Raw genomic sequence first — 25,449 nt, forward strand, 5'->3', positions numbered from 1 at the left:
TTCACTGAGGGGCCTTTGTGACAGAGATGTGTTGGGGAGGGGTGTATAACTCATGCCTGAAGGGGTTTTCACAGACTCGAACCCTAAGCTAAACAAAACAACTTTCTGCAACTAAACTATGAACTTATACTAAGGCGTCCTGGTCCCTGGCTGGCAGTGCCAATGTAGGGAAAGCAGTTGCTAAGGCCATGGCCCGATCGAGGCTGCCAGATCAAGGTAGACCAGAGCCTCAGCACTCCGCTGCCTCAGCTGCAGCTGATTAAGATCACCCTCACCAGAGCAGAGGTAGCCCAGAGCCTTGGCACTCAGAGGCACTGAGCATAATACCACCATACTCCTCCTGCTGAGGTGAAAACCATGGTGGCCTCCTCAAGTCTCGGTGGGGGCAGCAATAGTAGTCTGCCCCAAAACCATGGCAGTTCATTCTCCAGCCACAGCAGCACACTTCCAAGCTGTGGTGGCCTGCTGCTATCTACTGCCAACCCCAGCCTTGTGACATATCCTTCCTTTGTCCCTCTGTATCACCACCCCCAAGAGCTATGTCTAGCCTTTGAGCAGCAGGCCACGAAAATTTAAAGTAGTTAGCTCCCACTCCTCCTTCCCATTTCAGGGATTTCACCCCTCCTTTCCGCCCTGGGGCTGTGGAGACTAGAAACAAAATGGCAGCTGTTCCTGTTGGTGCCTCAGCAGGAGCTGTCCATGGTAACTTTCCCACCCCAATTTATGTCTTTTGAACTGCCTCCATGGGAACTGTCCATGGTAGCGACAACCTTTCCCGCTTCATCCTATTGCCTTCACAATGGACTCTTGGTAAATTTTGGATATATTATAAACTTTATTACCCCTCAAGGCAGAAAAGTGGCTAGATCTCTGCCTGAGAAAGGTCCAGCAGCTCAGCCCAGTCCCTTCTACCCCCGCCCCAGACCTGGACCTCTGTAAATGTCATCTCAACCCAGATTATGCTAATTTGGTTTGAGAAGTCTGGACAAAACCCCAGCTCAGGCTTGAAATCCCTGGGAATCCCTGGTTTAGAGTGCTCCGCCCCCTAATAAACCCTATATAAAGGCTGTGTCTATGGGAGCAGATGTAGCCACTCCTGGATTCATCTCTCCTCTTCTGGATTCATCCCTCCAAAAAATTCTTTTAAAAGATTTACCGCCTGCTCTGACTCTCTCGTTGGAAGAAGAAGAGGAAGAAAAGAAATGAAGAAGCAGAGATCAGATTCCAAGGCTCTTCTGCTCCTCGGGCTATAGGGGCAACCCTTCTCTGGGAGCTGCATCCTCTCTGTGGAGGAGACCTCCTCACAGAGTTTTGAGGTTCCTGGGCCTCCGTGTCTCAGGGTACCCTTGGGACACTGTCCCACCTCAGGGATGGGATACCTTCCCAGCTCTCAGTTGTGGACACCCTTCCACCCAGAGTATCAGATGTCAGGCCACCCACGCAACAATAGCTAGACTGGGGAAAGCTCCTTGCCTTGGAGGAATGGCTAGTTTATACATTGTTGCCACAGAGATGGCTATGGAACCCACAGACTAGCTCCAGTTGGGCTCATCTCCCTCCCTCTGAGTTCCCTGTCAGCAGCAGCAACAACTGAGGCCTCAGATGCTGCTGCTATCTCTGTGCCTTCAGCTTCTCAGTTTCTCCAGGCGTCTGAATCATCTCAGGTCCCAGGGCTGTGGAGATTTAGCTGCAGCTACTCTGGAGTCCTGAGGTGTTGCTGCTTGGAGGTGTAGAGAAGCCAGTAGCACAGCCCGAAGATCTGAGTTCCCCTTTCAGGGATCAGGGGTGGCACCCAGGGGAGCTGAAGTGCTGAAGGGGGGCACCCAGGGAAAGATGTAGGGGGACCCCAGAGGCAAAACGTGAAGCAGCCTGACCTGGCTGCTGGAACTTATCAGGCAGAGGCTTGGACATTTTCATGCAAAGTGTACAAAGTTTACAAAGTATACAAAGTTAACAAAGGGAGTCCAAGGCATGGAAGCCTTTCCTTGCTATGCTAGCAGTAATTGCCAACAATGTCTCCACTGCTCTCACAAAGCATGAGTTCAAAGTATCCCTTCCTCTTCTGAGATGCTTCTTTTAGGTCTTTGTTCACAATAACGAGAAACCTAATATAGTCCTACTGATGGAAAAGTGTAAAACCCACTGTGGGTGGACCCTATGTGGAGTGTGCCCTCAGTGGGGTGTGCCTGATTTGGATTGGTCTGTTTCTTGCTCTGACATCACAAGGAGCCATTGTGACCAATGCAAGGTCCCTATCCATAAGAAGTGTGAGCTGCAGCTAGGTGTTAGCGTTCAGACAGCTGTTGGCTGGTGGGTTGTGGACTTGGACACTGGTGATTTGTTGCAATTGACACTGGTGGTCTGCTGGGCTTTGACATAGTTTATTTCCTGGCTTGTTGGTTTGGTGTTAGGGGTTTAGGGCTCAGCATATAGTTTTGTATTGGAGCTTTTCTGTTTGTTTGTTTGATGCTTGTTTATTTTTGTGTCTCTTTGTGTATATACAACAACATACATGTGGAGGGAGGAGGACAAGTTTTAAAAGTCAGTTCTTTCTTTCCATCCCTGTGGATTCCAGGGATGGAACTCAGGTTGTCAGACTTGGTGGAACCTTTACTGTCTGAGACACCTGGCCAGCCCCATGTAGGTTCTTAGATCAAGATTACACATATCACATGCTCTGCAGTTCCACCTATTTTCCAGAAAATGACAGTTGTTCTTTATTATTGTTCTGTGTCTGGTGGTAGCCTGGATTCCACTTCTGGTGTACTAAGCCAGGTGCTGTTTGCTTCTGGATGGGAACAGAGAAATTTCAAGATCAAAGGTTCCGTTTCTCAGGAGTGGCTTAGAGCATTCAAGGCAAGTGTTACAACTAGCTCTTTTAAAATGAGATTGATGCTACCATACAGCAGTGGAAACAAAAGCCTGTGATGGTACCAAAGTTTTACAGCCCTTCAGTTAAGCTGCTGTATTAATGGCAGGGGTGAGGGTGAAAGCTGGAAACCAACTGGAAGGCAGTTCTGGTGGGATGCAGATTCAGTAAGTGTAGAGCTCATGGTGATGGGTGGGGCTTCAGGGCAGTCTTTAGTGGCTGCCTGATCTGGCAGCCTGGGGGCAGGGTAAGAGTCTGCCTGATTGGCAACCAAACTGGGTGTGGTGGTAGCCCAGAAGCTCAAGTTGGTTGTCAGGGAGGAGGGGAGCCCTTCTTTCCCAGAAAAATGATGGTGGAGGAATGGAGTGAGGGAGCAAACTCTTACTTTTGTGAGTCAGTGACATTATAAACCTTGGGCAGTGGGAGGGGTTTCAAGGGTGAATATGTTCGATTCACTGGGGCTTAGGGGTGCCAGGGATACTGCATCTACATGGAACAAAAAAGCCCTATCATAAGACGGGAAAGCAGTACTTAAGTATGCTATAGGTGGCAGAATCTCCAGGTACAGTTAAAAGTCATTGGTTGAAAGCCAAGAGAGCAAGACAACTTATCAACATAGGATGGGTACCTCCAGGAATCCCCAGATACTTTCTGAATAGGTTTCTTATCAGGAAAGGGTCCAGCCTGTATTCTTCCCTAAGGGCTGTGTGGCAGCTCCTTAGGGAATCTGGAACTCCATTGATAAAGGGAGTTCTGTCATTTTATCCTGAGCTCAGAGGCTATCTGGAAACACCAGACTTCAAACTCAATAGTATGTTTGCACATTTTATGGCTAAGTGGATCGTCATTGTACTTGGTTCCACCTTTCTTTTCTTTCTCTGCCTCTGTCTGTCTTGTCTGTCTCCGCTACCTCTCCATTATCAACTCATGTATGCTGCAGCATCGTTATCTTTGGGTTACATGGTGAACTCATCTTGGTTGTAAAGTATGGCCTTCTTAATGTGTTACTGAATTTAGTGTGTTAAGTGTTCTTATAAAGGATTTCATGTCTATATTTGTCCTGGAAATTGGCTTATAATTTTGCTTGTGTCTCTATCCGACTTTGATGTCAACATCCTCCTGACTATGTAGGGTGAGCTCTTTCCGTTTTTGCTTTACTAAATGGTTGGGTGCTGGTGTAGTTCTTCTGGAAAAATTCTTCAGATTCCTCAGGAAATCCACCTGAGTCTAGGCTTTTCTTTGGGGGGAGATTATTTAATCACAACTGAACTTTCTGCTTTGTATTTGATAAGATGTTTTTCCTCTTGGTTTAATGTTGATGGGCCAGGTGTGTCTAGAAACTTAGTCTTTTCTTCCAGACTTTCCAGTTCAAAATTTGCTCTGAATGTCAACAGTATCAGCTATAATCCTGTAGCCTTTCTTGTTTTTTATTTTATTCACATTCTCTGTGAGCTAGGGTCAGGCTTTCAGCTCAGCTTCACTCTCAGTTAACTCCGTCTCACCTATTCTTCATTTCTTTCATATCTGTTTCATTTCTGCTCTGCTCCTTTTTCTCTTTTCAGTTTATTGCTTTGGTGCTTGGTTTGTTTTGGTTTTCTGTGGCCTTGGGGGCATCAGTAAGTTCTTTTTTTGAGATGTGTTTCTTTTTTTTATTAATTTATTCAGATTACAACTCAATTGTTATCCCATCACTTATATCCTCCTATTCCTCCCTCCTTTCTGCTTTCACCCTATTCCCCTCCCCTAGGTCTATGACTGAAGGGGACCTCCTCCTCCACTATATGGTCATAGGTTATCAAGTCTCATCTTAGTAGCCTGCTTATTCTTTCTTTGAGTACCATTAGGTCTCCCCACCAAGAGAAGGTGGTTAAATATGTGGCACCAGAGTTCATGTCTAAATCAGTCCGTGCTCTCCACATAACTGTGGAGAATGTCTTGTCCATTGGCTAGATCAGAGTAGGGGTTCGATGTTTACTACTTGTATTGTCCTTGGATAGTGCAATAGCCTGATCAGACCCTCCCTGGGCACTGAATCACCCATCATAATGTTCTTCTTGTAGGTTTCTAGGATCCTCTGGGTCCTTCTATTTCCCCATCTCCTTTATTTCCCTTACCTAGAGTCCCAGTGGGATGTCCTCACATCTATTCCAATCTCCTGTTAAGGGAAGACTTTCATGGGACATGCATTTTGGGCTAGTGCCCAATTATAAGTGAGTATGATGTGTGCTTCTTTTAGGACAATGTGTTTACAGCAGGAACAGGAGGCTGGGTGGCACCAATAGCAGTGTCCATTCCGTCTTCCTGATGTGAGAATTAGAGCCACAGTCCCCTCTGAGAACTGACTTCTATTTAAAAAATTTTTAATCTAGCACTGTTGATTGGAGTGATAATGGTGGTGCTGGACCTCAAGGTCGCAGTTCCCGAAGAAGCACTCCTCAGAAATAGTTACAAGATCTTGAACACCATCTGCCAAGGCAGCTTTGGGGAAGTGAAGCTTGCCTGGCACCTCCTCACTGAGACCCAGGTGGCCCTGAAAATCCTGCCAAGGAACTCCTCCATTGCCACATCGGAAATTGACATCATGAAATCTCTCAACCATCCCAATATCATCCAACTTTATCAGATAATCAACACCACTGTTAACACCTACCTTGTGATGGAGCATGTGAGTGGAGGAAGGCTGCTTGACAGGATCCAGGAGGATGGCCATCTGCAGGAAGATGAAGCCCGCCGACTTTTCCAACAGATTGGGAGTGCTGTGCACTACTGCCATTCAAAAGGTGTGGTGCACAGAGATCTGAGGCCAGAAAATATCCTGATGGATGGTGAGGGTATCATCAAACTCAGTGACTTTGGGTTGGGCATTCAGGTGAACCCTGGGCAGAAGCTGCCTTCTTTCTTTTGCAGCCTTCCATTTTGTGCCCCAGAGCTCTTGCGGGGAAAAGAGTATGACGGGCCCGCAGCTGACGTGTGGAGCCTGGGAGTCCTCCTCTACTTTATGACCACTGGCTGCCTCCCTTTTCAAGCACCTACCAGTCTTGGGATAAAGCAGAAGATCCTGCGTGTGAGATACTCCAGCCCATCTCACCTTTCTGCAAACGTGCTGAATGTAATCAGCCAGTTACTCACCCTGGACCCCAGCAAGAGGCCCTCGATAGACCACATCATGCACGACCCGTGGCTCACGGAAGGTGAGGTGCCTTCCCTTGAGTCTTCCTTGGAGGAGTTCCCCAGTTTCCCAGACCCCATCATCATAAACATCATGGCTGACGTAGGGTATGACCCCTATGAGGTCCTGGAATCTTTAAAAGCGCAAACCTTCGATGAAGCAATGGCTACATATCTGATATTAAAACACAAGAACCATTGGCAGGATAGCCAGGAGAGCCACGTGAAGCCCATGCAGCCAGGCGTTACACCTTCTGGGACTCCTGCTGATCTTTCTACTTTCGCTCTGCCACTGAACAGAGTCAGCGAGCCTGCCCTTCATGCCTTCCCCTGTAAATGTCAACTTCCCGAGGATGAGAAACATTTAAGGATGGGAAGGAAGGCCATCACGCCTGCTGCTCCCCACTGCTCCCTGATGAAGAGGACCATCTCTTATTTCAGGGTAGCCTGCCATCACGGTGATGAGCTTGCCCTCTGCACCCACTCCAAGAGTAGCTGCAAAGCTGGCCTAGACATCTTTCAGGACACATGGCCAGAAAATAACTCACATCCTGAGGTGGGTCTTCGGCCTCAGAGCACAAAGTGCGCTCATGCAACGGAGAGAATCTTATCCTCTGGAGATCTGTCACCAGAACCAGTGTCAGTGTCCCCCAGTGATCAGCCCAAGGATGTGCTGATAGCCTGTTCCCACAGACACTGCCCAGGCTGCAAGAGGGTGATGAGGAGGATGGTGAACTGTGCAATAAAACTGTGCTGCTGCTGCTGCTGCTGCTGCTGCTGTGTGCCAATCCAGAGGAAAAGTCAGGTCTCCAGGAAGAAAGTGGTTCCAGACAAAGGGCAGGAGAGTGGCAAGACACCCAAAGCCAGGAGGTGAGGCAGTGAGATGTATCTGTGCCTTGACCTCATCTGCATTGTTATTCTGTGCTTTTCAACCGACATCAGATACTGAGCAGCTGCATGGTATGTGTGTATGACTTTATGCATCTGTCTCCTCAAGAGGATGAGTCCTAAGGACTCACTCATGTGGTATTTGAAGTGTATGTGGTCATCAAAGGGTAGTGAGTAGGGCTGGGACTAGTCACTAGGGGCAGGGTGACTCAGGGCAGGGTGGGGAGGGGAGACAAAGGCCAAGACCCAAGGAACCAGGTGAGCATCTATCACATGGTGAGGAGTAAGTTCTGTGTGGCCCAGTCACTAAGGGATTCCTCTCATTTTTCTGTTCTTAAGAGGCAAGGGGGCAGCCCTCCAGCCTTGAGGATGATGAGCCATAGGTTGAGTTCAGCCTGGCATGGACTGAAGCCACTACAGCAGTGAGCCAGGCTGGAACTACAGGCTGTTTTGTGCCCAAGTACACAATCCTAAGGTCTTTGGGAAGGTGTGGACACTGAAGCAGACCTTCCCAGGTAAGTTCCAGTTAGTCAGGAGGCAATATGATCTGACCATGGCATTTCACAGCACTCGGTGTGGGACACCGAGCTTCCTGGGGCTGAAAAGGCTGAGCCTCTCCTGGAGAAAAGGTTACATTGCCCTTCCCTGCCCCCACCTGCTTGTCTGTCCTTACCTTCAAGTGTCTGGGGTTGGATGGGCATTGGTCTTCAGTAATGGGTGAGATGTAGTTATCTGTCTCCTCCCGGTAACTACAGGTCAGGCTATCCCAAGTGTGCCAATGTTGATTTCACGAGAATGATAATTGCAATTCCCCAGCAAAGCCCTGTTTGAGTCATTTGTAGGGCAGCCAATTGCCATCCTGTACACAAAGAAAAAATAAGGCGCATGTGCACAAATCCTGGGAACCAAAGTGGCACAGAGATTGGGAAAGACTCATCTGGACACGAGAGTACTGTGTTTCCTCTCCCAGTGCTGCCCCTGACCATCTAGCCCCCTGCACCTCTGCTTTTGATCGATGTGGGTTCTTCCACCAACCTGGTCCCACCAGGTACCCAGCTTCCACTGCTAGAACCAACAGCTGCAGCATCTCACAGTGACCAAGTGACAGGTGTTTGAGGCCAATGCCTCACTTAGGGCGGCTGTTCTAGCTCAGCATGGCTGTGAGGGGACTGTTGTCAGATGGATTTACAGGGAGAAGAGGGACAAGAGCCTTTCCAAGGCCCTGCTGCAATCTTAGACCTAGCCTCTGAAGCTACCCTCCCCAAATTCAGGGCACCTCCATGTGGACAGGCTGCCCTCAGGACACTGGTCAGCTGAGGGAGTAGAAAGAGCTGAGTGTCTGAGTGGGGCCAGGGGTAATGGATAATGAGGATCAGAGTGAAGACCCTGAAAGAACAAGATCTGGAGGGGTTTAGGGTGTGGCCAGCCAGTGTAGAGAACAGTGTTCCTGGTGGAGGGCCCAGCTGTGCCTGGGGGCGGAGCAGCACTATATGGCAACCACAGGAGAAATGGATGGGCCCATCCTTGCATGGAATCTCTGGGCTTCCTCCAGTTTCTTTTCGAGCCTCCTTGGGCAGCTCTGCCTCCATCTGTGTAACCCACAGTCTGCTTCCTCCAGACCTAAGTGGTGTCCTCTCTTCTCATCCTACGCTTCTGCCTCTCAACGTTCAGAGGTCACAGGTGGATTCCTGTCCGTGATGTGATTGCCACACTGACAGCTCCAGTTCTAGAACATCTACTAAGGTTCTGAAAAAGTAAAGTTGAAGTGAAAATGGGGCATGGCCCCAGTTATCTGCTCCCAGGCCCCTGGGAACGATCTGGAGGAATGTAGGTTCTGGAGAGAGGGTTGGGGTTGGGGAATAAAACCTGACTTTGGTGACTTAAATCACTCAAGTGACCTGCTCTGAGTGACATTCCTTTCTTCAGTCTCTCCCCCCACCTCCGCCGGGTCACATTTTCTGAGTCTCTTCTTGCTCCTGGCCCAATGTCTTCCCATACACAGTGTGGAGGCCATGGATGTGATAACAGTGCCAGGTGAAGCTGCAGGGAGCTGGGGGATAGAGTGGGGTTGAGAGGAAGCTACAAGATCCATGTTTTACCTTCCGGGGCCTGGTGCTGGGCAGGGACTGAATACATACTGAATATTGACTGGGCAAATGAACATGCAGATGGGAGTGCACCCAGGCTGAGGAATAAAAACTGAGGGGAATGGTAGGGTGGGCCTAGTGGGTGACTGCACTGTCTCTTCATGGCTATGTGTATCTGTCTTCTGCTTCTCCTCTCTGTACCTACAATCATTACACCCCACTCCTCTCTACACTTGTGTTGGGTGAGAGAGGTAAGGTGGGTGTGTGACTGGGGATTTACCCCGGGGCCTGGCATATGGGAAGCATAGATCTACTGCTGGGCTGCATTCTCAGCTCCTGAGGGTCAGTTTATTTATTTTAGATAGCATCTCACTGTAGCCTGGATTGCACTTGGATTTGTGACCTTTCTGTCTGCATGGCCCTTTCTGTCTGTCCCATGGCCTCCTGATGGTCTGCCTCGCTGCCCCAATCTGTGAGGATTGGGAGATGCCAGGAACTTTAGAAACTCACACACATACATTTGGTATAATCTGTATTTTTCCAGGGGTGTCCACCCACATCTTGGCATTGTGATGGACAGCATGTATAGATATATTGGTTTGCATTCATAGCTCCTGGGATGCCTGTAGGCCCTGAGTCACAGGCTAGGCACACCTCTTGCAGGTCATATTTCAAATGGTTATTGGCAAATGGCAGAACTATTAAAGGTAGGTCAACTTGCTGGAAGTAAGTCAATAGGGTGTGGCTTGTGTGGGCGTGTTTGATCCTGGTCCCTTTCCTGTTCCTGCTGTCTGCTTTCTGGCCACTCTGCTCACTGTACCTAGATGTTCTGTTTCATCGTAGGCTCAACCACTAGGGAGCTGGAGGCCTTGGACAGAAACCTGAAACGTGAGCCCAGGCATGGCTGTGGGGACTTTGGGAAAAGGGATTGTAGATGTACATCCAGAGGCAGTTTAGCACACAGATGCCCCTCTGCAATGGAGGGGAATCAAGGAGGGAGACTGGGCTCCTGCATCTGACAGATTGTAAGCTGTCCTTGTTCAACAGCCATGGGCCCAAAGCCACATCTCTATGCCAGGAAATGAAGGTTTAGCTGGAGCCCATCAAGTCACAGGGACAAGTGACTCTTGATAGTTGATCACAACTTGGGACAAACTGGACACAACATCATTCTCCAGGCCATGCGTGCAGGTAACACAGATGCAGATATCCAAACATAAGTTTCGTGTTCCAGGACCTTCCTGACTCAGCTGCTCTCTGAGTGTATACTGACAAGCCAGGGTGAACTCAAGTTGGTCTGCTTCCTCCTATGGAGGAGAGGGAGTCTATGGGCGTGACAGGAGAAACAGCTGCTACAAGGCTCATTTGTGCTATTATCTGCACGCACCCAGTGACTGACACAGTTTTCCATTTCAGTACAGTCCCAGAGTAATTTCCCAAACATCGCAAACCTTTAGTAACGGTCCTGCGCAGAGTGAGAAAACGTGAGAGCTGATGGATCTGCCGCTAGCCTCAAAATCAGTAACAAGCGGCTAGGACTACACCTGGATAAGGAAACTGAAGAAGACCCAGAGGAAGATAAACACGGGAGCCTGTTTCCGTTTGATACTTATTACCATGATATGAGTTGCTTGGAGGTTACTTTTTACACATACTCTCTTTTAGGGTGTTTCTCTTCTCCAGATCTTAGGTAGAAGTCTATGAAGCACCCCAGTGTTCAGAGCCGCGGGAACTATCCACACCGAAGGGCAGTAGGTCCAAAGAGGGCACTAAGGGACCACAGCCAGTCAAGGCTGCAGCCTGATGACGCCACTTTCTTGCGCCTCCTGATGACACCACGAATCTGCGCTGTGGCTGCTACAGCTCGAGGCTCCACCCAGCCAGATGAGTGGTCTTCTCCATTGCGCATGTGCCTTCCCTCCTGGAAGGGTTGGTGCTTCTGCCTGGGCGCTATATCCCATGTCAGCAGAAAGCAATTTTTAGAGTGATGTCTCAGCCCCAAAAGGCAGTTGGGGTATTTTTCATTGTTTAATGGGCTACAGATGTTTGCTGTTGTTTAGGGAGGATTTGTTGCTAATTTTTAATTGGTCTTGATTGGATAGGAAACAAGATATAGGAGGCTAAACTCAGGGATTTCTCTCTTTTTCTTTATCTTTTCTTACATAGGGTGAGGAGAGTTGAAAGAAAAAAAGGGAAGGAATATGGGAATAATAGGACAAAAGAGTAGATTATTGAATGTTGATCTTAAACTATAGAGCATTAATAAGCAAAAATATTATTCTGGTATAGATTTTTGTATATTGATACAAAAACTTATATTTGATTATATTGGTATAGATGTATACTGATACAAAATTGAGGTTATATTTTGGTTACAACATACTATGTGTTAACTCTTATTGAAAGATTATACCTATGTGATTCTTAAGGATCCGTTGTTAAGTTTTAGTCATTTTATTTATCTATTTGTTTATTTTTTCGAGACATGGTTTCTTTGTGTATCCTTGGCTGTTTTAGACTAACTTTGTAGACCAGGCTGGCCTAAAACTCACAGAGATCTGTCTGCCTTTACCTCCCTGAGTGTTGGGATTATAGGCATCCACCACCATTACTGGTTTCTAGTCCTTTTAAAAGCTACTGTTATAAACTGTTTAGGATAATTAAGAAACACAAGTTAACATTAGTAAGACTCATAGTCATGTCAGATTCTAGTTTATTACAGAAATATCCTAGGTTGAACAGATAGTAGTTAGAAACAAGCAATGTTTGCCTATTCAGATATACTATAGTAGGATAAATTGTCTTCAAAAACCTCAGAGACCTAAAGAATATGACATTTAAATACATTTTACTAATTTAAGGCTTTTATTTTAGAAAATAATACAGGTCTGCTTCCTGCAGAAACCCCCTTTCTACTTCAAAGATGATGGACATCAAAAATTTTCCTTATGGAGTTTGCTTCAGGAGCGGCAAGCTAACCACTGGACAATAAACTGCTCTTGCTTCAACTGTTTACAGTAAGTTGTCCAAAATGGACAAACTGGATGCAGGGATGTCAACTGCTGAGTTTTGTCAAACAAGATAGGCAGAACTTCATAATTCCTGCTTCATGAAAGGTCTGTCAGATATTCTGGGACATAAGGCTGAAGATGAGGCTCCAGCATTGCAGAGAAATACTGGATGACTGTCCCAGCAGCCAACTGTCTGTCATTTCTATTAGTTTTGTGCTGCTCCCGCAGACCAACTCTGGGAATGGTGAAGAGGAGAGAAGAGAGGTGGATCTGTGGTAGGGAGAATTGAGCAGGCAGTGAATGGCTGGTTAAGGGAAACCAACCTTTGGTTGAACAACTAGCTAGAGGAACTAATTGTTGAGGAGAAGTAGATGAACATAAGAAAAAGAAATACCCAGAGACTCAGGCATATGCGGTACAAGCTGAAGGTCTTAAAGCCCAGGAGAACTTTTCTTCAGGCTCTCTATCTGTCTTTATCTCTGTCTCGCTTACTGTCTATCTCCTTGCTTTTTGTCACCCATCTTGTATCTCTCTTTCTGCTAGTTGTTTCCCATCTTTCTCTTGCTTGATGTTACCCATCACCTTCCTATTTCTCTTCTTGCTTTCTCTTGCCCATCTATCTATCTCTCTTGCTGGTCTCCATCTCACTCTAGTTTACTCTCTCATGTCTGTTACTTGTTTTTCCATACTTCTTGGGCCAGCCGCAGTATTTTATTGAAATGAAGTTCATCTTTTTCCATTACAGATTATATCGTGAATTTTTTCATCTTTTACAATCACCAAGTTAATAAAAAAATCAACAGAGTAACAAGGAAATACAAAAAGTTTTATAACCTACAACAAAGCATACAACAAAAATCAATTAATTTCAAAACAATGGTCAGCATAACCTGATTATTACTTCTTAAACAATACTCAGAGAAGTTTAATTATAAATTACCTCAGGCTAAAACCACTGTGCACACAAGATTGTCATAGAAACATAGCTTGAGTTAAATGTACTCTAATAAAGAAAAAACTTGACTTCTACTACCAAACCAACAGGTGTGCTATCCAAGTCTAGGCTAACTGCCAAGGGATCTTTTATTGTAAAATATCTATAAAGCAGATGTTCCAAGCCCACCTTCTAGTGCTCACAAAGCAAATTTTAAGGGAATGTTTCTACAGGTAATAGTGTGTAGCCAGGTGCTGTTATGTCAAAGTCTTAACTTTCTTTCATGCAGTTTCTGCTTGGGTGCTCACAGTCAGTGTAAAAAAACTATCCTTGTCTCAAGCCTTTGGCCAGATGCTCTCTTTCAACATTCTCTATGGTAAAAAGTTTTCTTTGTATAATTTTCCTCAGGGCTGAGAATTAAAGAGAAAAAACAGTTTTAAGAGAAATAGCAGATTTCTAAACATTACATCTGGACCATACATAATATTTAGGGGCAGTGGTGATCAGCCAGAGATCTTTGGAATGTTGTCAAGAAAAGCCTCAACAGCTGTCTAGAGATCATGTTGGACAGTTGGCAGTAGGCAGTCTCTGGAACATTGTCAAGCAAAGCTTCTGTAACTTATACTCTTGTCTGCGACAGTTCTGGAAGCTGCTTGCTCTGCATTTCCTGCATAGTCAGGTGATATTTACTCCTTCTCAAGTCTCTGCTGGGGTTGAAGACTAAATAGTTATAGTTTCACAATTAAATTAAAGTTGTTTAGATTTTTAAAATATATTTTATTAATTTATTCATATTACATCTCAATTGTTATCCTATTCCTTGTATCCTCCCATTCCTCCCTCCCTCCCATTTTCCCCTTACTCCCCTCCCCTATGACTGTGACTGAGGGGGACCTCCTCCCACTGTATATGCTCATAGGGTATCAAGTCTTTTCTTGGCAGCCTGCTGTCCTTCCTCTGGGTGCCACCAGGCCACCCCATTGAGGGGACGTGGTTAAATATGGGGCACCCGAGTTCATGTGAAAGTCAGACCCCACTCTCCACTCAACTATGGAGAATGTACTGTTCATTGGCTAGATCTGGGTAGGGGTTTGAAGTTTACTGCACATATTGTCCTTGGCTGGTGCCATAGTTTGAGCAGGACCCGAGGGCCCAGATCCACCCATCATAATGTTCTTCTTGTAGGTTTCTAGGACCCTCTGGATCCTTTTATTTCTCCATTTTCCCATGCTTCTCTCACCTAGAGTCCCAATAGGATGTCCTCCCCTCTGTCCCATTTTCCTGGTAAGTGAAGATTTTCATGAGACATGCCCCTTGGGCTAGTGTCCAGATATAAGTGAGTATATACCATTTGACTCTTTCTGCTTTTGAGTTAAATCACTCATTATGATAATTTCTAGTTCAACCCATTTGTCCATAAAATTCGGGAATTCCTTGTTTTTAATAGCTGAGTAGTATTCCATAGTGTAAATGTACCACAGTTTTTTTTAAAATCCATTTTTCTACTGAGGCACACTTAGGCTGTTTCCATGATCTGGCTATTATGAGTAAGGCTGCTATGAACATGGTTGATCAAATGTTCTTGTTGTGTGCTGGAGCATCTTCTGGGTATATTCCAAGGAGTGGAATAGCTGGGTCTTGAGGAAGCTTTATTCCCAGTTTTTGGAGATAGCGCCAGATAGATTTCCAAACTGGCTGTACTAGTTTGCATTCCCACCAGCAATGAAGGAGTGTTCCTCTCTCTCTACATCCTCGCCAGCATGTGGTGCTGCAGTGGAATTGAATCAAAGACCCACATATAAATCCACACACATATGGTCACTTCATTTTTGACAAAGAAGCCAAATCTATTCAATGGAAAAACGATAGCATCTTCAACAAATGGTGTTGGTCTAACTGGATGTCTACATGTAGAAAAATGCAATTGGACCCATATTTGTTACCATGTACAAAACTCAAGTCCAAGTGGATTAAAGACCTCAACATAAAACCAGAGACATTAAATCGGTTAGAAGAAAAAGTGGGGAAGAGCCTAGAACACATTGGCACAGGAGACAACTTCCTGAACAGAACACCAACAGTCCAGGCCTTAAGGTCAACAGTTAATAAATGGGACCTCATGTGGCTGAGAAGCTTCTGCAAGGCAGGAGACACTCAACAGAACAAAGTGACAGCCTACAGTCTAGAAAAGATCTTTACCATCCCTACATCTGACAAATGTCTAATATCCAAAATATATAAAGAACTCAAGAAAATAAACACCACCAAACAAAATAACCCATTTGTAGAATGACTCTCTTGTGCATCACATGTCAATAAAAAAGCTAATGGCATATTAGCTGAGATAGGAAATAGGAGGTGAGAGCTTTTGCTAAGAGATATAAATACTGGGAGAAAAACAGAAGTGGGAGGATTAGCTGTGGGACTCTGAAGACTATGAACATATGAAACTGAGGAGAGGTAATCAGCCAAGTAGCACAAAATAAATGGGTAAATAAGTTATGAGTTAGTTAGGAAATGACCCATAGCTTATGGCTTAGGCATTTGTTCATAATAAAGTCCAATGCTTCTGGAACTGAAGCATTGGGGGTGGTAATACCCCACAGTTACACCTGCTTAACTAGGCTCCTCCTTCCCTAAGAGTAAACAGTTAAGATTTCTGAGAGTCAGTCTCAGATGTGGTAAGCTTCAAAGAATACTGAGACAAGCTGAGTTGCCTAGAAGAGGTTCAGACCAACAGAGCCACTTAGAGAGGTCACTGTCTAACTTGTTAAGCTGTCTGCAGGCTGTACTGTGTGTTCCAGGTTCCCAGCTTTTGTGACTTGTCACCCACACTGGGGTGGGCTTTGGTGATACAGCATTTTGGAATCATTTCTGTTCCTGCAAGTAACTCCTCACCCATCTTCCCATAAGCAATCCCAATAAAACTCATTGACTCATCAATGGTGATATACTGTAGAAAATCTATTAATTATACAAGGCTTTTCTAACCCAGCTCCAGCTCCTGAATAATTGAAAAAGAGACCCATTGATTTATTTAACCAATTTAAGCACCATAACTGGGCAGGTACAATTTCTACTATTTTTCTAAGCTAGTCCCAGCTGTACTCCCCAAATTATTTGCCAATGTTGTTCCTGTGTGGGTTGGCTCTGCTCCATCAGGCCACACCTCTCCATCCTTTTCCTTTTTCTTCTGCCTCATGGGCCCTATCTGAGACCCGAAGCCTGGGAAATGAAACCCTGCCTACTTCTTTCCAATTATAGGATGACCAGGCTTTCTTTACTAACCAATCAGAGATAATTGTGGAGCAAAGTTTACACAACACTGTTTGGTTTACAAGAGAATGTACTAATCTAGACTACAACCAGATCTTGTGGGACAGAATTTAGCATCTGAATACACATAGCACCAGACTAACTCCCAACAATGATATCTGCCTTTTGGTCTGGTATAGGCTCCCTATGTGAGTATGTGTTACATCTCCCTAGTAAAAATGTTGTGCAACAACAGGATGTACATTCTATGCCATGCATAAAGAGATCAGAGGACATCACTATGGATTCAGTTTTCTCCTTCCACCTTTACATGGGTTACACGGATGGAAGTCAAGTCCTTAGGCCTGATGAACCATCTCACAGGCTTCCTGCTCTTGCTCCTTTGTTTCTTGCTCATTTTTCTTTTGTGGGTTTTGGGTGTTTGTGTGGGTATGGTTACTGTTCATCTGAGCATCCAATTTCACTCAGAGGAGGGGTGATCCAGACCATCAGTGTGTTTGTGTTATCTTATTTAATCATCAGAACTAAATGCGGTTTCAGCTCCTTTCTATTTAAAGTCATGAAACCAAGATTCAGTGAGGTGTCTCATTTTTCAAAAGTCACACCCATCAACAGCAGAACCAGGGTGTGTTCAGGTCTCACTGGCTTCTCCAAAGGGCCATTTCTTGGCTTCCTGAAAAAGCAGCCCCACCTCTGCCACACCATCTCCAGCACCTCTCTGGGGCTGCTGGAGAGGGGGCACTGTACCTGGCTATAAACCAGTGAACAATGGGCCATGTCATGCCAGACATAAGCAGAAGGCAGAGGAGTTTGGGATGAAGTGAACTGTGCATGATGATCGACATCTGTTAATTTGTTTTGAAGGTCCCTATAGCTCTTCCACAGTCTTCACTACTTACTTACTGGCTCATTCACATTGTTGAAAATCATTTGAGACTGGAAGTCTGGTCTTCAGTCTCTGTGTATGCACTATGTTCCTTCTAGATTTCTGGTTCTCTCTGAAGTACTAACCTTTTCACCCTTACATCTGTGCTAATTTCTAACACTGGCAATGGCTGTTTTAACATGTTTTCCAATTCTAATACCTAAATTATTCATGAGCCCACCAAAATGACTGTTTCTATTGACAGGGGATTTCTATGCAGCCTTGAACACAAATTCTCCTGTCTCTACTCCCAAATTTTAGAATTACAGGCTCTTGCCATCCTGAATGTAAGCAGTGGCCCGGTGGGCTCTATTTTGTTGCCAGGTCCCTAATATTTAGTGCAACTTCATATAAATGACATGGACTGTTGGAGAGCGCTTGCAGGGAGTTTCCTTCATCTCAGGAGTGAGACTTTCTGCTGCATCAGTGAGGACGAGGCTGGTACCTAGGCTTCTCAGCAGCATTCATCTGCCTGTGACTGCATCGCCACAAGCCTCCAGCTCTGCCTCTTTTCTCTACTTTTTCACTTCACTTCAACTTAAATTTACTTGTAAACATCATTCACAGCTCAAATCCTGAAGGTGACCATGGGAATTGAAACACAGAGAACAAACACTGCATGAAAACCAGGGAGAGAACCTCAGAGCCATGGGAAGTCATCTCTCACCCCAGAGCAGACACATCAAAAAGTATGAAGTGGGATGGGACTGATTACATCTGGAGTTCAAAAGTGAACAAAGTCAGGTTGTTTACATGATGGGGCCAACCGATTCCTCTACAGGCATGTCAGGGGAGCTCAGACAAAGTTTGTGCCCAGCCCTCCCCAGATGCCTGTTATCCAGGTCACAGGGAGTGAGATCAGCAGGCAGGGATGATGCTCCACTGGGATGCCAGGTCTCCGTGCTCCCCAGCGGAAACTTGTCACCTTCTACTGACAGTAAAGTAACAAACTTGAGAGATGCATTAGACTCCCTTCACTAAGCTGTGCAGGATCTCCTCAGGTGCAGAGTCCCCTCCTGTCACGTCCATCTGGGTAAGTGCCCTGCACCCAAGTGCAGCATCAGAAGGATGTTGGGTTCCAGGCAGGCTGTGGGAGGAGGAACACTAGGATGCAGGGAGGTTTTCAGCATCTGCAGGGGAGATGCTGAGCTCTGACAGACCCTCAGCACAGGGGACTGTGTTCTGTACTACCAATAAACACATTTTCTTCTTAAGATCTCCATTTCTTTGAAGACTCTCAAAATTAATTTGGAATTGACATTCATTCCTCTGAATTAAATAACTCACACAGAGTAGCTGGATAAGTTGTCTAGTTACATACATTTTACTGACTTATTTATTCCTAAGACAAATTATCAAAGAATTGAAAGATCTGGAGATCTTGTTTTCGTTAAACACCCTCAGTTGTGTATCAATAACTTTGGGCCACATGGTAAGCAATAGAACTATTCTGATATATGTTCTTCTGTAGTGTGAGCTATTAAAACTCCAAAAGTCTCTGTAAGAAATGGAGGCTGCAGATTTGAAGCCTCATCCCATGGAGGGCGACCTCACAGGATTGCAAGGTACCTTCTAGAGTTGGCTCATGGTCACTATTCTCAATTCAATATCAGAAATCACAAATCAGTGGTGTCAGCCTTTAGCCTCTGCCAGCCTGGTGGGAACTGTCACTGAGCAGCCATGAAAATGAGGTTTCTAGGACACTAACTATTAAATCACAGTGAACAGTGGCAGGCTCCATTCTCTGACTCATTGACACCAGCAATAGGGCATCCTGGAAAGAAGCGCTTGTGTGTTTTGTCCTTTCTTTATGTTTTCCTCATATACTAATGTAGTTTTTTATAATGGAAAAACATAAATCACACGTTGAGGAAACTTTTGGAGAACTGAACCGCACCTTGTTGGGGGGGGGGGTGATCTGGTGCTCTGTGACTACAAATGCTGAATTCTGGGCCCAGAGATCCGCTTGCAGTCCAGATGAGTGCATTGTCTAATAATCTGAGCAATGTTGCATAAAATTTGTTCCCCAGTTATCTCTGATTGGTTAATAAAAAAAAAAAAGCTAGACAGATTGTACCTGGGCAGAAGAGAGGTAGATAGAGCTTCTGTTCCTGGGCTTTGGGACTCAGGTAGGGACCACGAGGTGGGGGAGAGAGAGGAGAGGAAGAAGAGCTAGAGAGAGGATGTCACAATGAGGAATTAACTTGATGGACCAGAAACATCCCAAGCAGGACCAATATGGCAAGTAACTTGGGCCATGTGGCATGAAAGTAGGCAAACTAGCTTAGAGTGTTAGTATAAAAGAGTATCTGTTCAGGTATTAAGCCTAAAGCTTGTCAATAAACCTAATAAGGCTCTGCATCTTTTATTTGGGAGCTAGAGCAGGTACATAGAAACAGCTTCTGGATTATTAAATATCTACTACCCCATCTGTCCTGCTGTCTTTATCTGGTTTTCTGGTTTTTCCCAAACCTCATCTCTTCATGAACCTGTGTGAGGAGATGGCCAGAAGGAACTGGCCAACCTTTCTTGTCACTGAGGCAGTGAGTGCCCAGGGAGGGAGGTCACAGTCACTTAGCTGGAAAGCCAAGCCTCTCACGAGGTGTCTCTGAGTGATGAGGGAATCACGGTGTGCTGCAGCCCGGTCTGGGGTCCAGTGCTGTGGCTGGAGTCTGCCTTGCAGCTTCTCCAGGCCATCCGCTCTTGATGATTTTGGAGGTTGGTTCTGAGGGGCGTTCTCACCGACAGTGTGATCTCAGAGACCCAGCCACAAAGGTGGCAAGATTCAGAATGCAATTCTCATGCAGTCTTTCTGAAGCAGCTGCAGTTCCTTAGCCCCAAGGCTCTTCATGATCTGCGCATCGCATTCCCACAGTTCATTTATTTCTGGCATCTCTGGAAACTGTGCTGGCATCTGCTTGGCGATGGCCTTGCCTTCCCTGGTGTACCAGCCATCTCTCCCCAGTGTCTTTGTAGTTTTAATGTTGCGATTGTGCCAAAGGTAGACATCCTGCCTGAGTCACCTCACCCTCAAGCCATTTTATTTTCCTTTCTTCTTCTTCTGTCTTAACTTTATTAGACTTGGAAAAAGGGGGACAAACTGCTCCCCTTTCTTCCATCCACTGCCGTTTGCTATTGCCATTGATGGGATGGTTCACATGGTTGGGGGATGACAGAAAGTCCTGTTCTTGGGATGAGCACTGAGACGGGCCACATAGGCAGAGAGCTGGGGGAAGTTGTCCAGGCAGCCAGGGGCTGGAACCTTGTAATTGGCAAAGGAGATCTAGTCACCCAGGATGAAGGCTTTTCCTCCTTCATTCTGGAACAGCAGAGTCTCAAAAGGCTTGAAGTGCCCAGGCAGGGTCTTCACATAGTCATCCTTACCATCCTCCTATTTGGTGTAGATGAGGGTGGTGTATTTGCAGTGAAGGTCTTCCACCCCATCATTCATTATATCCACCAGAATGGCCTCCCTCTGATCTTTCCCATAAAGCCCAAAGGAGTGACTCAGATGCCTCAAGATGGCATTAGATTGGTATAAGTGAGGTTTCCATCCTCAAACTTGGGGAGCTGTCCACACAGATAGATAGACTTGAGCAAGCCTTACATCCAGGTATCTTTGGTAACTTCCTCTTCCTCCAGGGCTCTGTCCCTTGTCAGTCAGCACTATGCACATGGCCTCACAGCTCCCTTGAACTGGGACACAGACAATGTTGTATGGCAGCATGCCTGCCTGCTGCGAAGACTGAAACGTGACCTTAGTGCTGCATAGATGAGGGATCTTGGACAAGGACATGGACCTCAAGCTATTTTCATTAAGCAGGGCCAGTGTCACCTACCTCTATTTGGTAGAGGTACCTCTATTCGTCCTTTATTTGATGATCCTATGGATTGTTGCTTGTCCATGATTTGGTTAACTGTGAGATGACACAAATGCTAAAGTCTCGGCTTCTTAGACTCAGGCAGCACAGGGAGTTTAATTCCTCTGCACTGAGCAGCCTTAGCCTTCACAACCAGCTTTAACTGAGGAAAGCGCAGGTTCCTCTTTATCGTTTCTTGCTCTGTGCAAGTTTCCTTTTCCTAATCTGCCCAAATGCCTTCCCTTCCTTGTCTCTAGTATAGCCTTTTTTTTTTTTAAAAAGGGACCCACTTCACCAATCGGTTTTCCCTGGTGCTGTGTGCAGAATCTCACGTCTCTTGAAAGCAGCCTGTTTTGTTACATTGTGTAAAGTGCAATCACAGTGCATGTCACAACAGGCTACCCTAGGCCCGTCACAGCTTACTCCTGCCCTATCTGTTAGGTGAGTGACCCTGAAGTCATTCTGAAGATCTGAGAGTGTAGTGTGGGTCCTATCTCCTGGTGCCCTAACCCATGCTCAGCTAGGCAGATGGAAGCTGATGAGGAGCAGCTGGGAGGAGGCAGGCTAGAGGATTCCTTGTGGCTTGATCCTGAGGAGGGCTCACACTCACCAGAACATTTTCTGTAGAAATTATACATCTGCATAGAATCTGCATGCTTTACTGATTGTTTTGTCTTGTTTTTCATTTTTTCAAGACAGGGTTTCTCTGTGTAGCTCTGGCTATACTGGACCTTGCCCTGTAGACCACACTGGTCTTGAACTCAGAGATCCACTTGTGTTTATCTTCCAAGTTCTGAGATTAAAGGTGTGCACCACCACTGCCCAGCACTGATTTTTGTTATATAAAATTTAGATAGATTTGTATAGTACGTATAATTTGGAGGTAGCAAGATGACTAGAGAAAGCTGCTGTTCATGCTGACAAGCAGTCATGTCACTGTAAATTTTCTCTTTTGGTACTTTGGAATTCCACTTCCAAAAATAAGGTATTCCCAATGGCTTCAAAGCAGGGATTTCTGAAGCCATGATGTTGAGAGTATCACTGAGGATTACCGGCTTGGTACTTTCCTGACTTTCCTAAGAGACTTAGGTTTGCTGTGGTTTCTGAAGTGATGCTGAAAATAGCGCAGCCTGTGTTCTACTGTACAGAGCTGAGAGCTCACTGCCTGGGCAGTCTGATGTGTTGTGTTCATAAAGGTAAAATTTTGTTTATTTCTTTCCCTTTCTTTACTTTTCTTGTTAGTTCTGCAGAATTAAAGAAACACACACATTTCCAGAAACGACACGAGAGAAAGCATTTTGGAGCTCCTTTACTTCTTTTTTTTCATTTTAAAAATAATTTTGTCAGATTATATCCAAATTGTTATCCCCTCACTTGTACCTCCCTGTTGCCCCTCCCTCCCTCTTTCACCTTATTTCTCTCCCCTAGGTCTGTGAAAGAATGGGACCTCCTCCCTCACCATATGATCACAGCCTATCAGGTCTCATTTGGATAGCCTGCCTCTCCTACCTCTGAGTGCCGCAAGGCCTCCCCACCAGGGAGAGATGGTCAAATAGGGGGCACCAGAGTTCATGTCAGAGGTAGTTCTCACTCTCCCCACAACCATGGAGAATGTGCTGTCCATTTGCTAGATCTTGATAGGGGGTCTAATGTATGCATTGTCCTTGGTTGGTACAGCAGTTTGTGCAGGGCCCCTGGGTTCAGATCCACCAGCCCTGATGGTCTTCTTGTAGGGTTCCTGGACTCTATGGGTCCTTTTATCTCCCTATTCTTCCATATCATTCTCACCTGGAGTCCCAATAGTGAGTCCCAGGATCTGTCCCAACCCCCACTGAGCAAAGACTCTCAGAGGACATCCATGTTGGGCTAGTATCCAATTATAAGTGAGTATAAACCTTATGTGTCTTTCTGGGTCTGGGCTAACTCACTCAGGATGATCATTTCTAGTTCCATTCATTTTGCCTGCAAATTTCAAAATTTCCTTGTTTTTAATAGCCAAGTAGTATTCCATAGTGCAAATGTACCACAGTTTATCCATTCTTCAACTGAGGGACACTTAGGTTGTTTCCAGATTCTGGCTATTATGAACAAGGTTGCTATGAACATAGTTTAGCAAATGGCCTTGTTGTGCCTCCTTTACTTCTTAGTTAGTCAGTGCTGACATATATGTAGTGCAAGCTACTAGTTTAGACTCTACAGCTGCATTTTCTTCCATGAAATAAGTGTATAAATATAAACCTGCCACTCAGTGCACAAAGATCACAAAATGACATTCAGAGTATGTGCTCCTGGTGACATTTCTAAATGTAGTTTGTAATAAAAACTTTGTAAGTAAAGCTTAGAAACCATGGAGCCCTATCAGTCTCTCCTTTGTTTTCCTGGGTTATCACAGCACAACGCAAATGTCTGAGTTTTTCAACATTGAGATAACTGCCATTTTACCTGATCATTGGAAAACAGAACTACCCCCAACCTACTGTGTTCTGACTCTTGTGACTTGGATTTGGAAAACAAACCTATAAGCTTTATAAATAACTTCACAATGTTATGGGGAAACACCACTCATTTAATCAATACTCTACTGTTATCTGGAATACTTGGTCTATAGTTTTATAAAGGGTTAACCTTTTCTAACAATGCTACACAATTTTTTATTTCAGAAAATCTGCTTTGTTAAGTGTTTTCACCATCTGCCTCAGGCCTAAATCCTTAAGTGGTTCCCTGTACTTGTGAATTTTATCCCCCTTGCCTCTCCTTAATATCTTCCAATTCAATGTCACATGGTCTAAATAAGTATAAATCAATTTCACACTATACCCTTGACTTTCAGTGATACATTTTTATTATGCAATTGAAATTTCAAAAACAATATGACATGTTCTATACAAGGCATCTAACTAAAAAATAATGTAAAATGTCAGTAACACTACATTTCCTGTCCTAGTTACTGTTCCATTCATGCTAAGAGACACTATGGCCAAGGCAACTTACAAAAGAAAGCATTAAATTCAGTGGTTTGTATCTTTCCTAATGCTGCAACACTTTAATACAGTTCTTCATGTGGCGATGACCTACCCAAACATAATATTATTTCATTGCTACTTCATAAGTATGATTTTGCTACTGTTAGGAATCATAATGAAAATATTTGATATGCAAAAGGGTTGTTTGACTCCCCAAAGGGGTTGCAACCCATAGGTTGAGAACCATTGGCTTAAATGGAGGCTTGCAGTTTCAGAAGGTGAGCCCATAATCACCATGGCAGGAAGTGTGGAGTCAGGCAGGAATGGTGCTAAAATAGTAACAGTGTTTATATGTGATCTACAAGGAGGAGGCAAAGAAGGAGGGAGGGAGGGAGAGAGAGGGAGAGTGAGAGTGAGAAGAGGAGAGGAAGGGAAGAAAGGGAGAGGGAGGGAGAGGGAGAAGGGGAGGGAGAAGGAAAGGGACACACACACACACACACACACACACACACAGAGACAGAGAGAGAGAGAGAGAGAGAGAGAGAGAGAGAGAGAGAGAGAGAGAGAGAGAGAGACAGACAGACAGACAGACAGACAGACAGACAGAGACAGAGAGAGGGAGAGAAAAAGAGAGAGAATATGAATATGACCAAGCTCCTGGTGTGGGCTCTTGAAATTTCAAAGTCCACCCCCAGTGACACTTTCTTCAACAAGGCCATACATTCTAATATTTTCAAAACACATCTACCAACTGAGGACAAAGAATTCAAATATATGGGGACCATTCTCATTCAACCATCACATTTCCTAAAATAAATTTGAAGCTGGTATATCAGAGTCTGGAGAGATATCACTGCTCAGTTATGGGGAGAGGGACCGTAGACTCCTGCGGAGCCTGTCTTTCAAGACCGAGTTGGACCACTTTCCTCAAGTTCTGTAATATGGGATAACCCAAGTCTGTTATAGCAGTAGTTCTATTTACCCCCTGACTTCTCATGCTGAAGGAGCAGGTCGTGGAACGTGTCAGCTCCTGCTGACATCTGCCCACTTTGCCCTGCTCTTGGAAGTGGCTCCAGAGTGAGATCAGAAACCTGGAAGGTGCAGTTAGAGAGCAGCGCTCAAAGATTGACTTGTCCACTAGGGCTCTCTGGAAAGGAGTCCACTCCAGTGTTCTGCTGTTCTGTAATTTATCTTTTATCTTCTCTGTTTCAGGTAGTGACAGAGCTGTCCAGTCACTATGAGCTGCCTTACCTCTCCCAGAGCACAAACCTAGGGCACTGTGTGAGAAGATCACAGACAAAACATCCACAGAGACCATCATGTGATCAAACACTCCATGATGGTGTGCAAACATCATGTTGTTGCACACCTAGTGTCTCCCTGATACAGGCACACTCTGTCCATATGCTCAAGAGGAGAGGACTGGAGCCTTAGAGTGTTCAAGGTCACACCTGGAGGAAACAGGGAC

General features: G+C 45.3%; 1 protein-coding gene and 1 pseudogene across 8 annotated transcripts; one reads left to right on the forward strand and one right to left on the reverse strand.

Annotated features, from left to right (window-relative positions):
* The first annotated feature begins 624 nt into the window (after nt 1–624).
* LOC311588586 (sperm motility kinase 4A-like) lies at nt 625–25,449 on the forward strand. 7 transcript variants are annotated; one of them, XM_084766366.1, is made up of 4 exons: nt 625–702; nt 5,239–6,907; nt 10,696–10,900; nt 25,198–25,449. In XM_084766366.1, the coding sequence occupies exons 1-3, from the start codon at nt 660–662 to the stop codon at nt 10,700–10,702; spliced, it is 1,719 nt and encodes a 572-aa protein (XP_084622492.1). In that variant the 5' UTR covers nt 625–659; the 3' UTR covers nt 10,703–10,900; nt 25,198–25,449. The 7 variants fall into 7 exon arrangements, with proteins under 7 accessions (XP_084622492.1, XP_084622493.1, XP_084622487.1 ...); XM_084766365.1 differs by lacking the exons at nt 625–702; nt 10,696–10,900; nt 25,198–25,449 and adding exons at nt 2,304–2,640; nt 2,745–2,856; nt 8,544–8,813; XM_084766364.1 differs by lacking the exons at nt 625–702; nt 10,696–10,900; nt 25,198–25,449 and adding exons at nt 2,869–3,036; nt 4,988–5,079; nt 8,544–8,813.
* LOC311588145 (glutathione S-transferase P-like) lies at nt 16,865–20,885 on the reverse strand (annotated as a pseudogene). The gene is made up of 2 exons: nt 20,260–20,885; nt 16,865–16,984 (listed from the first exon to the last, which is right to left on the reverse strand). The product of its transcript is annotated as a glutathione S-transferase P-like (transcript).

Source organism: Acomys minous (genome assembly GCF_964271855.1).
Source record: "Acomys minous genome assembly, chromosome: 17".
In the NCBI taxonomy this organism is placed as follows: domain Eukaryota; kingdom Metazoa; phylum Chordata; class Mammalia; order Rodentia; family Muridae; genus Acomys; species Acomys minous.

Bases quoted from the DNA above. Each gene is read 5' to 3' on its own strand.
- LOC311588586 (XM_084766361.1), top strand. From the start codon at position 660: ATGGCAGCTGTTCCTGTTGGTGCCTCAGCAGGAGCTGTCCATG. The intron at 703-5,238 runs GTAACTTTCCCA...TTTTTAATCTAG, and splicing joins CTCAGCAGGAGCTGTCCATG to CACTGTTGATTGGAGTGATA. The intron at 6,908-8,543 runs GTGAGGCAGTGA...TGCTTCCTCCAG, and splicing joins AAGACACCCAAAGCCAGGAG to ACCTAAGTGGTGTCCTCTCT.